Source organism: Prionailurus bengalensis, chromosome E1 (genome assembly GCF_016509475.1).
Source record: "Prionailurus bengalensis isolate Pbe53 chromosome E1, Fcat_Pben_1.1_paternal_pri, whole genome shotgun sequence".
NCBI classification, from domain to species: domain Eukaryota; kingdom Metazoa; phylum Chordata; class Mammalia; order Carnivora; family Felidae; genus Prionailurus; species Prionailurus bengalensis.
Window position 1 is genome coordinate 54,853,578 of NC_057347.1, and position 13,858 is coordinate 54,867,435.

Here is a 13,858-nt window from a genome sequence, read left to right on the forward strand (position 1 = left end):
GTACAAGAGTTTTAAAGAAAGAAAATTATAGGCTGAACATTCTATTTGGCTTTATATATGACTTGCTATGTATGATATATATTTGTGACCGGACAGATTTGTTCCTCCTGGTTGTGCATTGCCTGGTGATGGTGAAGATCCCGTGTTTAGGTACCGGTATTTGTGATGGACGCTGTTCTGTGCTCGTTCACTTCCCTACACTACATTTTCCTGACATTCCCGAGTTTTTCGTCCGTTCTGCAGAGGGAGACGCGATGGCTGGGACGGCAGGCTCCGCGCACCCGGGCGCCGCTGACTCCCAGCCAGTCGCGTCTAGGGGACGGAATGGCGGAGGCCCGAGCCGCAGGCCCCAGTGGCCTAATGGATAAGGCACTGGCCTCCTAAGCCAGGGATTGTGGGTTCGAGTCCCACCTGGGGTAAGGGCACCTTTTTGGCTCTCTCGGCGCCTCGTGCTTTACGCACCCTGGAATCCACGCCCCCGCGGCACGGACGCGTGAAAAAGCCTGGAGAAGACCACCCCGCAACTTTTGTACAGCCCACGGGAGGACGGTATGGAGGCGCATTTGGCTTGGAGGCTTAAAGGGGGTGTAGAGTGTTTCTGAGGAGGGCGAGGGGTTGACGGAGCGCGGCGACGCAGGCCGCTCCGACCCCCGGATCCCAGCCCTGGAAAACTGCGTGGCAGGAGAAGGTGAGCCCGGCTCCGGGGAGCTCAGGGCCGAGGCGCGTGGAGCCCCTGGGGACCCGGTTGTCGACGTGTAGGGAGGCCGGGGTGCCACGCGTTACCAAAAGTTCCCGCGGGGGAGAGGCTGCACAGACCACCCCAGGTGGGACTCGAACCCACAATCCCTGGCTTAGGAGGCCAGTGCCTTATCCATTAGGCCACTGGGGCGCGACAACACGCGACACCCACGTGGTCCGTGGTAACGCGCAGTCGCGCCCCCCCCCCCCTCCCGCGGCGCAACCCGGGGGACCCGAGTAGTCACCGGCCCCCAGCAAAAAAGCTAGAGTCCGAGGCGAGGCGACGGGGCCGTGCTCCGCGGGGACTACCAGGCTCTGGCGGCGCGCAGTTCCACGGAGAGGACCGGGCTTCCCGGAAGGCGCGTGCCGAGCTGCCTCAGGGACCCGGGAGGGGATGAAGAGGGAGACCGAACGAACCCACAAACGAGGCCGAGGGAGGCTGCTATGGCCCGCGCCACCGAAGGACATGAGCCCTGCCCTTCGGTCCAAAAAGAGGCCGACCACGAAGGGACTCGAACCCTCAATCTTCTGATCCGAAGTCAGACGCCTTATCCGTTAGGCCACGCGGCCGCGACGCCCGGGGCGCCACAGTGCGCGGGCCAGGTGCAGCCCCTTCGGAGGTGGAGGCCCCTGGACGTGGGCAGGAGAGGACCGCGTGCTCCCGACCCCCAAGTGTGCCACAGGTGTGCCGGGGTCGGAGTCGGGTGCGGTCCCTCCCTGCAATTAGCGACATTGGTAGACAGTGATAGTGCAGCTCTAGATTACTAAATAGGTATCCGGCACGGCCAAGTACGTGAGGGGACCGCGTGGCCTAATGGATAAGGCGTCTGACTTCGGATCAGAAGATTGAGGGTTCGAGTCCCTTCGTGGTCGAAACGTTTTAATCCATCCGTACCGCAACTAAATCCCAGGGCCTACCCTCGTTTTAGACACAGTCGGGCTTCGGTACCCGGTCCTGACCGCAGCCCCCCTCTCCTAGGCTGAGCATGAAGGGTTCCCTTCCGATACGAGTTTTGTACCGGAGAGCTTCCGGCCCTGACGTCATTACGCAGCCACACGGCGTCACAGTTCAAGAGGCATGTGATCGGGCGCCGCTTACGTGAAGCCCCAGTGGCCTAATGGATAAGGCACTGGCCTCCTAAGCCAGGGATTGTGGGTTCGAGTCCCATCTGGGGTGGCAAGGTTTACCTGCGCAAGTGCATTTTCCTGTCGTCATGAGTCCGATGAAAACAAGTATTAAGTGGGCACAATTTTCTCTTTGTAATAACATTTTTTTTTTTTTTTGGAGTGTGTGGATGCCTCGGTTGCACATAATGTGCCTTTTGTTTTGATCAAATCCAACTGCACTTTGAAAGATAAATCCATGTGAGAGCGAACACAGCCTACTTCCTTGTTGCCGCGGTTGGTATCCATATACACCTCGTGAAAGTGCTGCGCAGGCTACAGATCCCCGTGCGTGTGAGTCCGTCACAGGAAAGTTACAAGCAGCGCAAAAGGCAGCCCCCTGCCCCTCGAACCTCCCGCCGGAGCCGGGGGGTGGGGGCTTGCAGGGTGGGGGTGCTGCCCATTCCCGCGCCCTCAACGCTGTTGAAACGGCACACCTGCCCACTGCCCGGGCTGGGACGAGGGGGGTGCGCGGAAGCACAGGCGTGCACGCGCAGTGCACAAGGCGACGACAGTGCAGCCTCTGCTATCAGCCCAGGCCCTCAGGAAAAAGGTGGCACTGGAGTGCTTGAAAAGGGGCTGGCGGAGAGAGGTACGTTTATGATCTCCGCACTTTCCTATGTATATGATCCTTTAGTAAAATGCTTAATTAAAAAAAAAAAAAAACCTATTATTGGCCAGATTTTGTCTTTTGTCTTTTTTTTGTCTTTTTTTTTTTTTTTTACTTTGGAGCACACAGGGCAGTGGTTGGTCTTTCCAGGTTGACTCTCACATTATGTGCACTTGGAGGATACCATGTCTACCCGTGGGGGGCGGCTGTAGTGTTCATTAGATTTTCCTAACTCTTTACCGCAAAAAGTTTAAAAACCACCGTTCCTTGTACTTTTCCAAAAGAAACAACAAATTTCCAGAAGTACAGAATCTTCCTCTCCTTTCTCCAGGATCATCCAGAATTCTTCATGCCCTCTCTACTCCAAACCAGTCACCAAGTTTTCAGGATGTTTTTGTTTGTTTTGTTTGTTTTTTGAGATTTAAGTAATCTGTACACCCAACGTGGGGCGCGAACTCACAACTCCGAGATCAAGAGTTGCACCCTCTACAGACTGAGCCAGCCAAGCACTCCGTGGATGTTACTTTTAAGCTATCTCTGGCTCCCAGGCCCTTCCACGTGGCTGCAACATCATGGCCCTAGACTGTACCGCTGGAGCCACTGCTTTTTCGCTCGGTTTCAGGCTTCACTTCTAAAACCATCCTCAGGACCCTGACTCCATGGAGCTTACATTCCAGTGAGAGAGAAGGCAGTAAACAAGTAAACTGATGAACAGGATGGTTTCAAAATAAAAGGGGTGATGGGGAAAACTTGGTTGAGTACTCAGAGAAGGCCTCCGGGTAGAGAACAGCAAGGGCATCATTGGCAATCCTGTCACCTTCAGGGGACTTCTTTAATGTCTTGGCTGATACACTGTCCACCTCACAGGGTTGTTGTGGGGAGTAAATGAGATGATATTCATGTAAAGTGAGTAGAACGATGCCTGGAGCACAATATGTGCTCTATAAGTCTTGATTGTCACCATTTACTAACAGACTACTTTGCCCCATTATTCAAGGTTTATATGTGATAGGATATTCTCTCAGCTAGATGTGAATCCCTGAAAGCTCAAATTTCATCTTTTCTTTTCCTTCATTCATTATGAATTCATATGAAGATTCTTCTGAATGCCAAGCACGGTGCTAAGCCCTGGGGAATATAGATATGACTAAGGTATAATGCTAGCACTCAACAAAGAATCTTCTAGAATCCTCTAGATCTTTCTAATCCTCTAGGATTGAACATTTCTATGAAATGTTTGCATTATTTTTATCTCCCAACACTCTGTAATCACTTGATTTTTCATTGGAATTCATGAAAACGAGGAGTTTCTTTCCAAGTGCCTGCATTTTTGTCTTGTTTTGTTATTATAACTTATAATTTGGCTATTAATTGTTGATTTTATGTAACATTTGCTCTGGGATCAGTTGTTTCTTTTTTTTTTAATTTGAAGCTTTCTTTCTTCTCTAAGATTATCGGTTTCCAGTTATTTTGTTTGTATGACATAGAATTTAGTATATAAGCTATTAAGTGAGCCTTTTTATTAGTCTGCTATAGTCTTTGTTTTGCAAATGCCAAAAATAGGTGTGTTAAAATCCTTACAAACGTTATACAAATGTTATGCGTCCAGCAATTTTTAAAACTCTTCTTGCTTTATATATTTTGATGCTTCATATTTTTTTCAGCACATCAAGGTTCCAATCATTTTTCATGTCTACTGTTCCCTTTAATAATTACATTTGACACATTTCATGTTTTTGTCTTGATTCTACCTTGCTAGATGGTAGTATGTCTACATTCTTGCCCATCCTTTAAAAATGTGTATTATGAAAATTTTCAAACATACACAAAACCAGAGAATAGTGCATGAACCACCCTAGAGTTATCAGCCATTAGGATGTTTTCACATTTGCTCCATTAATCCCTTTTTCCCCCTAAAGTGTTGGAGTTTTATTGGTGTTAAAAATCTCTACACCCAACATGGGGCTTGAACTTACAACCCTGAAATGAAGAGCTGGGTGCTCTACCAACCTAAGCCAGCCAGGAGCCCCTTTTCTCTCTTTCATTTATTTTGAGAGAGAGCGCGAGCACACACATGATTGGGGGAGGGGCAGAGGGAGAGAGAGAATCCCAAGCAGGCTTCCCACTGCCAGCACCAGAGCCCGACTTGGGGCTCAAACCCACGAACCCTGAGATCATGACCCAAGCCGGAACCGAGCCAGATGCTTAACCGACTGAGCCACCCAGGAGCCCCTTAAGTATTTTAAAGTAATCCCAGACATCGTAACATTTCACCACAGTAGACATTCACATATTTCAATATTCATCTCTTGATTGGTGCAAATCAGGATCCAAATAAGGTTATATACCACGTTTGGATGTTGGGTAAGCTGTCCTTACCTTACCCACTGACTTGTTGAAAAGCAAAGGTCAAATGTCTCGTATTTTAGGTTTATCTTTACTTCTTCATGGTGTCATTTAACTTGTTCTTCTATCCTAGATATTTCCTCTTGGTGCACCTGGGTGGTTCAGTTGGTTGAGCATCTGACTCTTGATTTTGGCTTAGGTCACAATCTTACAGTTCAGTTGGTTCGGTTCGTGGGATCAAGCCTCCCACTGGGCTCTGCACTGACGGTGCAGAGCCTGCTTGGGATTGCACCAGATATTTCTTCTCAATTGGAAGTTAGTTTCAATGCCTCAATTAAATTCAGGTTCAACGTTTGGGGGGAAAAAGAACTTTCAAATAGTGCTATGTATTTAATACAGATCAGAAGGTATGGAAGATAGCCTTGGCATCAAGAGGTGACAGCCTGATCATGGTCAAGTTCCTCAACTTTTCATGTAATGGTTTCATCCACTGATGAGCTTTGCCTGAATTAACTATTTCATTATGGATTACAGAATAGTCACTTTTCTAATATTCTTTTCCATTTATTAGCTGAAATACGTTGTAAAAAACTTCCTCTCATTGTCTATTAGTTTATCCCAAATATAGTTGTTTAAAAAGGTAGGATAAATGCTTAATTTTTTCCCCTTCAGTGCCAGTTCTTTTTTTTTTTTTTTTTTTAATGTTTATTTTTGAGAGAGAGAGAGAGAGTGCGGGAGCACGGGAGGGGCGGGGGGTGGGGGGTGGGACAGAGGATCCGAAGCAGGCTCTGTGCTGACAGCAGCCAGCCTGATGCAGGGCTTGAACTCACAAACTGTGAGATCATGACCTGAGCCAAAGTCAGATGCTTGACTGAGCCACCCAGGGACCCCCAGGATGCCAGTTTTTAAATAATGACTTGGAACCTTGATACATCTTTTTTTTTTAAGGATGGACAGCTTGTGGTTGGATTTTGGGTTGACCCAGTGTGAAAATTTGCCTCCTAATAGGGGTGTTTACTGACTCATAATTGTCCTAAGTGTGTTTGATTCTGTATTTATGCTTTTTATTTTTCTTAATGTAAAATATTTTAGAGAGTGAGCATGCACATGAATGGGGGAGGTGCAGAGAGAGAGAGAGAGAGAGAGAGAATCTGAAGCAGGCTCCTTCCTCTCAGCACAGAGCCAGGTGCAGGGCACGATCTCCTGGTTCATGAGATCATAGTTCATGACCTGAGCCGAAATCAAGAGTTGGGACGCTTAACAGACTGAGCCACCCTGATGCAACTGTTTTTGCTGATTTCTATCTTTAACTCTTGCTCTTTTTTCTATTGATTTGAAAGATATAATCCTATTTTACTAGTGATTTTTTTTTTTTTTTAAGATTTTAAGTTATCTCTACACCCAGTGTGGGGCTGGAACTCACAACCCAAGATCAAGAGTTTCACAGTCCACAAACTGAGCCAGCCAGGTGCCCCCCTAGTGACTAATTTTTCTGTAAAATCAATGTCCACTCAATGCAAAAACTGCAAACCACCCAGGAGCATATACAATTTAGAAGTGCCCCAATACTATGCAAGTGCCTTGGAAGGAGAGCATGTTCTCAGCGGTTCACTTGTGTCTCTTCCAGTAAGTCTCACAAAGGGTCTCCCCCCAATGCTAGGGACTCCTGTTACAAAACTTCCTGAGTGGGCATCGAGATTCCTTGAAGGGGAGTTCTAACCGCAGTCCAAATGCAAACCGAACGGCTTTTTCTCAGATCCCCCGTGTTTTCACTCGTCTGAATTCTTCGATATTCAATGGGATGACTCAGCGCCAGTTGAGTGAAGGATTCACAGCGGAAAGCGTGTGGTACTAATTTGTTTGGTGCATGAAAGGCCTCTGGCACAGCTACATCACAGACTGTCACGAGAGCAGCTCTTAAGTGGAACACACCTTGCCCCTTAGCCTTCTACCTTCAGCATAGTGCCTGCCCTTACGATCGGGGGTGATGGTGCCTAGGCTCTCCTGTTTATGTCCTTTAGGACCACGTCGCCTTCTAAGCGCTCCCAGCCATTGCTGCCGTTTCTCCAGTACAGCCCGTCTGCAATCTTTGGTAGCAATGTCACAAAACTGTTGGTCTGTGCAGGCTACCCTTCCTCTTCCAGGTTTTTCCTACAGGGCTTAAGCCTCATCCAGTCAGATGCCTCTGCTCAGAACAGCTGCTTACCTAGAAACTTCACATTTAATTCTCATTATAATCCTGGTGTTTGTGAATGAGAAGAGGCAAGTCTTAAGATAGTGAATAAGTAGTCTAAAACCAGCAATTAAAACAGTCAAAAGAGTAAAGTGGTAGGCATACGAGGTCCTCTGACTTCAAGGGTAATAGAAAGCTTTCTACCACTTCACGTTACTTTATTTTCTTTTTTTTCTTAATTTTTTAAAATGTTTATTTAATTTTGAGAGAGAGAGAGAGAGAAGCACACTGCAAGCGGGGGAGGGGCAGAGAAAGACAGAATCAGGAGGAGGCTTCAGGCTCTGAGCTATCAGCACAGAACCCAACATAGGGCTTGAACCCACGAACTGTGAGATCATGACCTGAACTGAAGTGGGATGCCTAACCAGCCAAGGCAGCCAGGTGCCTCTTTCTTTCTTTCTTTCTTTCTTTCTTTCCTTTCCTTTCCTTTTCTTTCTTTCTTTCTTTCTTTCCTTTCCTTCCTTCCTTTTCTTTCTTTCTTTCTTTCTTTCTTTCTTTCTTTCTTTCTTTCTTTCTTTCTTTCTTTCCTTTCTTTCTTTCTTTCAGTAATCTCTACACCCAACGTGGGGCTCAAAGTCAGGACCCTGAGATCAAGAGTCACATGCTCTGATGGCTAAGCTAGCCAGACACCTGCACCTCACCTTACTTTAAAAAAAAAAAAAATTTAATGTTTATTTATTTTTGAGACAGAGAGACAGAGCATGAACGGGGGAGGGGCAGAGAAAGAGGGAGACACAGAATCCGAAGCAGGCTCCAGGCTCTGAGCTGTCAGCACAGAGCCCGATGCGGGGCTCAAACTCACAGACCGTGAGATCATGAGCCACCCAGGTGCCCCTGCACCTCACCTTAAACCACCTGGGACACCTGGGTGGCTCAGTCAGTTAAGCGTCCGACTTCAGCTCAGGTCATGGTCTCATGGTTCATGAGTTTGAGCCCCGCATTGGGCTGTGCTGACAGCTCAGAGCCTGGAGCCTGCTTCAGATTCTGTGTCTCCCTCTCTTTCTGTTCCTCCCCTGCTCACTCTGTCTCCCTCTCCTTCAAAAATAAAAAAATAAAATAAATTTAAACCGCATGTATTTCTTGGCACTGCTCAGAAGTCCTGCTAACTAGGATCAATAGTAGGAATTTTTTTAATGAAATGATGGAATTAAAATAATTTTCTATGTTCAAGCACAAAGCTGTACATTTTAACTTTGCAACAAAATTTCCTTTTATCCCACATTTATGGTGAAGAGCTGAAACAGAGAAGATCCCTGCTTGCTACTCACTCTGTTATATCTGCAATGTGGACCATCTGTCCTTGTGACTGACTTAGGGACAAGTAGAGGGGAGCACTGCTTAGGAACCAGTGGTTTGAAATCAAAGAGGAAGTTCAAGGGATCAGTAGATGTTTCTTCCTTATTACATTCCAGTGAAATACACTGTCATCAGCCCTACTGTTATTTGTTTTTTGTGGGTCTTTTTGTTTTTCTTTTTTTTCCTATTGTTATTTGTTAAGATTTCAGCAGCTCTGGGGGCTAACTGGCTCCTACATATCCTAACCATGAGATAACTGGACCAGCACAAACCTGTGGGCTCACCTTTCCATTTTAATAAAAAGACCACTTCCAGTGAGGGCACCTCAGAGTTATAATTATCTCCGCTGCAAAGGAACAGACACACAGCACCATATCATTATTTTTAATGTCCAGAATTTATAATACAAGGGCCAGAGCTTTCTCCCCAACTCAAGTTTATAAATTTTCGATTGGCTTGTGAGGCCAGTAGGGATACTTCTTTTTGTCTAATTTGGTTTCTGGGAAGACTTCATTCAGGTCCTCAATGGTCATCTGATCAAATGGAATTATATTCTTCATCTTCTCCAGCTGGAAAGAGGGCAATTGGGTGAAGGTAGAGAGGGCCACAGAGATACAGAAACGAATCCAAGGTAGGTTACTGCCACTGGGTGAAAGGAGTGTGGCCGTGAGAGAGAGAGAGGACCTATTACAGACAACGGCCAAGGATCACTTACCTCTTTTTCATATTCCACAATCCTGGCCTTTGAGAGGGACAAAAACTCAGCACAACTTTTCACCTTAAAGAGAAGGGAGACATTCTGTTTTGAAACCAAGTTGTACTGTCCTGACTCTGAGGCTCCCAAGACAGAAAAGTCCCAGAGCCCACCCCTCTTGCCTTCCCATTCTGTGCAGACTCCTGCACGTGCCGACTCCTGAGGGGAGCATGCTTTGGGAAGCAAACTACAGCTTTTCCTAAATGCACAAAGAAGCCCATACAGGAGAGCCAGCTTATAACAGCAGGACCAGGATTGTCAACAATTTGCTCACCTAGACAACCTACAAAATGCCAGTATTTCACAGGGGCTGCTTACTGGACAGTCAGGACAAGCCATCTGATCACTAGCCAGACTTCTCTTTGGTGGAGCCACCGGTGTTCCCACATTTGGCTTTCATACTTTCAAGCAAATAGGTATTTGACTACTACCTTGGATAATTTCTCTACCTGATTCTAACTCCGTAATTGTTTTTAACAGCTTAGTTGAGGTATGACTGACATACAATAAAATGCACATACTTAAAGAATGCCACTTGGTAACTTGTGACCTATGTATCCACCTACGAAACCAGCAACACAATCGAGACAGGGAACAAATTTATCAGCCCCCTCCCTCCCATTCCCAGGCAACTACTGAAGCACTATTGCCATAGATTACTTGCATTTTCTAGAGCTCACTCTACTTCACCTAACTTCTAAGAAATACGGAGCCATCAGGAATTAGGAGAATCTTAAAATCAGAGTCTCAACTACTTACATCTTCTCTTTCTTCAGCATCCACCTGGACAGTATATTTATCCTCTGGCACAGGAACCTTCAGGGCATTAAACTACAAACACAGGGACAGTTGTTATTAATATACCTGGGAGTCCAAGAAAGGGCTCAAAACCACCGATCCTTATAGATAAAGACATTCTCCATTCCAAGAGGAAACCAGTATGCATCTAGAGTGTTGTAGTAGAAAGATTAGCCTGAAAACAGGAGCTCAAGGTTCTCAGTCCTGTTGCTAACTGGACAATTCTTTATTACAATGAGCTTCAGTGTCATCATCTGAAAAGGATGGTTGGATTTGATGACCTCAAAAATGGCCTCCTAGAACCTTGTAGTCTGAAGAAACTCTGATTTCTCTTTCTGAACTGACTGGCAGAAGAATGTTTGCATAATGGAGATGGAGATGGTCTCCTTAGAAGACTGCTGAGTCCTATAGCCCCAGCACTGCACCTGGCACAGGGTAGGCCTTTGGAAAGCATCTGTCAAATGGGTAAACAACTAAATTCCAGATACTGAGGTTTAACATGTAAACATCAGAAATGGAGGTACGTAGGTGAGAAATTAAGCCACAAGACACAGTAAAAAGGAGCAGGAAAAGGAAAAAAAAAGGGTAGAAAAGGTGTTAGGAAGACAGGTGAGAGGCTAAAAAATAATTCCGGAAGAGTTGGGATGGAAACATTTAACTTCACAGCCCTCTGGCTCCCTGATTAAGGTTGTATGGGCTGTTTCTTTGGATAAGAAATCTGCCAAATAAATAGACCCTGAATTCTCCACGTTTACCATATAAAACTACCACCTCAAGACCTTTGGCCACACCCATTTTTCCTGAGGTTCCTTTTGGACCTGTTTTATTTTTTACCCCAACATTAAAATTATATTTCCTTAATATGGGACCTGTTAACAGCACCCTTCTTTCCACACTGTCATCCTGCACAGGTAATTACCTACTGTTCTGCTCCATACCCACAAGCCACATTACAAGACCAGTGCTTTAGCTGCCTGAAGTCTCACCTTCTTCTCAAAGTCATCTACCAAGCCAGCCTTCGCCACATTGGCCCTGTAGTAAGCCCAGTCGATAGCAGGTGGATTCTCGGGGAGAGTTGCCAACCTGCTCACATGGAAGAAAAAAAGTTAAGATTCTTCTATGAGCAACAGAAAATCCACACAGTACTTTCCCTGTTCCTTATTCCTATGGCCTAGAGCTATTATCACACTTTTCTCTAGGAGAGAGATTCCAGGAATGCCAAAAACTACTTTCATTTGTAAAATGTATGAATTTCTTTATACCAGAAGAGCATCAGAAATTCATACTTAATTCCAAAGCACTGTTTTGCTTCCACATTTGGAGCAAGTTAAGAGGGTCCCTCTCAGAATGGTACTGACCTGGAGGTGAGAGTCTCATTCCAGGATTTCAGGGAGTTAGCAATGGCCTTCTGGTTTCGGGGTATGATCTCCCCAAAAGCTACCCAGTCAATGGCTTTTAGAGCAAGTTTTCGCCCAGCCATCTTGAGATCCTGGAAAATAAAACAGGTCAGATCAAAACAGGACTCTTAGAGGGGCGCCTGGGCGGCTCAGTCGGTTAAGTGTCCGACTTCGGCTCAGGTCACGATCTCGCGGTCCGTGAGTTCAAGCCCCGCGTCGGGCTCTGGGCTGACGGCTCAGAGCCTGGAGCCTGCTTCCGATTCTGTGTCTCCCTCTCTCTCTGCCCTTCCCCCATTCATGCTCTGTCTCTCTCTGTCTCAAAAATAAATAAACGTTAAAAAAAAAACCAAAAAAAACAGGACTCTTAGAGCAAATCCTCTAAAGGGCACCTTAGAAACATGCAAATCTGTAAGAAATAGAGAAGCATCCTCTGAGCACTTGGTGAGTATGTTTATCAACTGAAGGAATCAGGATTACTAAACAAGGAACAAGTTTAGCTTTTCAAATTCAAGGCATGCAACCTGCCATATAACCACATTATTTCCCCTGAAACTGTCCCCCTCTATTCCCCAATTTCTACTCCTCCTTAAAAGCCCAGTTCTTTAGTGTTTGCTCTTATCTTCGGAAATATTGCTAAAGTAACACTCATGCATTACATAAAAGTTAATCATTTAAATACATTTCCACTCAGAATGAATGCGTTTTATTCACTGATTCTCCAGTGCACAGAACCTGATACATACCCAAGTTTCAACAAAGCTTAAATACAGCAGACCCTAATGCTGGAATTTCTTCACCTGAAAAATGGGGATAATACCGGCCCTGCTTATCTCAGAAAGCTGTTAAAAGTACCAAGTGAGGGGCGCCTGGGTGGCGCAGTCGGTTAAGCGTCCGACTTCAGCCAGGTCACGATCTCGCAGTCCGTGAGTTCCAGCCCCGCGTCAGGCTCTGGGCTGATGGCTCGGAGCCTGGACCCTGCTTGGGATTCTGTGTCTCCCTCTCTCTCTGCCCCTCCCCCGTTCAGGCTCTGTCTCTCTCTGTCCCAAAAATAAATAAACGTTGAAAAAAAAAATTTAAAAAAAATAAAATAAATAAATAAATAAATAAACATTTAAAAAAATTAAGAGGCGCCTGGGTGGCTCAGTCGATTGAGGTTCCAACTTTCGGTCAGGTCATGATCTCACCGTTTGTGGCGTTTGAGCCCCGTGTTGGGTGCTCTGCTGACAGCTCAGAGCCTGGAGACTGCTTTGGATTCTGTGTCTCATTCTCTCTCTGCCCCTCCCCCACTTGGGCTCTGTCTCTCTGTGTCTCTCAAAAATAAATGGGAAAAAAAAATTTTTTTTAAGTTAAAAAAAAAAAGTACCAAGTGAAATTGTGCACACCAATTTGCCCTACAGTCTCCTACAAGCTTAAGGGGCTCTCTACCCCCTCCCTACCGGATTGGTAATACCTGCACTTTCTAATTCAGGTCTGATTATCCTCTGCAGCACTAGCACATGCCCTGTGGATTCTAGCAATAACCTTAACACAGGTATTCCATATGTGTGAACGTGAGAGAAGGTACAAAGTTACAGCCATTTTTTTTTTCCTTAACTAAGAAAATGGGAAAATAGTCAAAACTAAATTTAAGATCAGTGCCAGACATTAGGAGAAAGACAACGTCAAAAGTCTTTACAAACTACGGGGTGGATCACAAGGAAGGTGGAAGAAAACCTCCTCGGGATCTTAAAAAGAAACTGTTCCAACACCTGCCTCTTGGTTTCTCTTCCCCTCTCAGGATAAGTGGAGGTGATGGGCAGGTGACTCTTAAAAGACGCCAGAGAAATAAACGCCTTGACAGAGACTTTTCCAAGCACCAGTGCAGGTAGGCTTCATAAATGATGGGATTTTTGTCTTGCTCTGAACGCTCCACACGCTCGAATGCCAGGACCCTCAAGAGGAAGAGGCTGAGTGTCCCTCAGCAAGTTAACACGATCTCGGGGTAACATTTCCCCAGCCCCCAGACCGAACTGCCGAAGTCGGCCTTGGTGGGGGCGGACCGAACCCGATCAGGTGTGGGGAAGCACCTCGGTCAGAGGTGGCAGGTCGACCCCAGCGACCTCGCCCGAGGGGGAGGGGAGCGGAAGGGAGCGCGGCGCAGAGCGGCGGCTGCAGTTACACCCGGACACTTTGGCAGCGGAACAACGGCAGGGCAGGCATCCTCGGCAGGGGTGCGACAAGGGTCGGCGCAAGGTCTGAAGGAGGCAAGGCACGGCAGCCCGCCAGAGTCGGGCCCAACGCCCCAAACCCCACTCACCTTCACCTACCGCGGCGGCCCACAGTCCACAGCAGCAAGGGACGGAAATGGGTCACCGGAAAGTTTCCCAGAGCCAATCCCAACGCCACAGGGGAGGGCCTTGCTTCGCAGGTCAGCCCGTAGGAATGGAGGCTGGTTCCGGAAGTCCCGCCCACGAGGGCGGGCGCGGCACCTCCCCCTGCACGGGTCCCCGGGAGCTGGTTGGGGGCGCTCCCGTCCCTCTCCC

The 13,858-nt window shown here is 46.8% G+C and overlaps 1 protein-coding gene and 5 non-coding genes across 6 annotated transcripts; 3 read left to right on the forward strand and 3 right to left on the reverse strand.

The window, feature by feature from the left end:
* The first annotated feature begins 346 nt into the window (after nucleotides 1–346).
* TRNAR-CCU lies at nucleotides 347–419 on the forward strand. Its single transcript has one exon. It is a non-coding gene; the product is annotated as a tRNA-Arg (tRNA).
* A 397-nt stretch (nucleotides 420–816) lies between these two features.
* On the reverse strand, nucleotides 817–889 carry TRNAR-CCU. The gene has a single exon. It is a non-coding gene; the product is annotated as a tRNA-Arg (tRNA).
* A 346-nt stretch (nucleotides 890–1,235) lies between these two features.
* TRNAR-UCG lies at nucleotides 1,236–1,308 on the reverse strand. Its single transcript has one exon. It is a non-coding gene; the product is annotated as a tRNA-Arg (tRNA).
* Nucleotides 1,309–1,538: 230 nt separating this feature from the next.
* TRNAR-UCG lies at nucleotides 1,539–1,611 on the forward strand. Its single transcript has one exon. It is a non-coding gene; the product is annotated as a tRNA-Arg (tRNA).
* Nucleotides 1,612–1,842: 231 nt separating this feature from the next.
* On the forward strand, nucleotides 1,843–1,915 carry TRNAR-CCU. The gene has a single exon. It is a non-coding gene; the product is annotated as a tRNA-Arg (tRNA).
* Nucleotides 1,916–8,756: 6,841 nt separating this feature from the next.
* ATP5PD (ATP synthase peripheral stalk subunit d) lies at nucleotides 8,757–13,761 on the reverse strand. Its single transcript, XM_043585224.1, has 6 exons — nucleotides 13,633–13,761; nucleotides 11,298–11,428; nucleotides 10,926–11,022; nucleotides 9,901–9,972; nucleotides 9,103–9,165; nucleotides 8,757–8,956 (listed from the first exon to the last, which is right to left on the reverse strand). Exons 2-6 carry the CDS (start codon nucleotides 11,417–11,419, stop codon nucleotides 8,825–8,827), a joined length of 486 nt encoding a protein of 161 aa, XP_043441159.1. The 5' UTR covers nucleotides 11,420–11,428; nucleotides 13,633–13,761; the 3' UTR covers nucleotides 8,757–8,824.
* Between the last annotated feature and the right edge of the window lie 97 nt (nucleotides 13,762–13,858).

Bases quoted from the DNA above. Each gene is read 5' to 3' on its own strand.
- ATP5PD (XM_043585224.1), bottom strand. From the start codon at position 11,419: ATGGCTGGGCGAAAACTTGCTCTAAAAGCCATTGACTGGGTAGCTTTT. The intron at 11,023-11,297 runs GTCAGTACCATT...CCATGTGAGCAG, and splicing joins AATGAGACTCTCACCTCCAG to GTTGGCAACTCTCCCCGAGA. The intron at 9,166-9,900 runs GTAAGTAGTTGA...CTTCTCTTTAAG, and splicing joins ATGCTGAAGAAAGAGAAGAT to GTGAAAAGTTGTGCTGAGTT.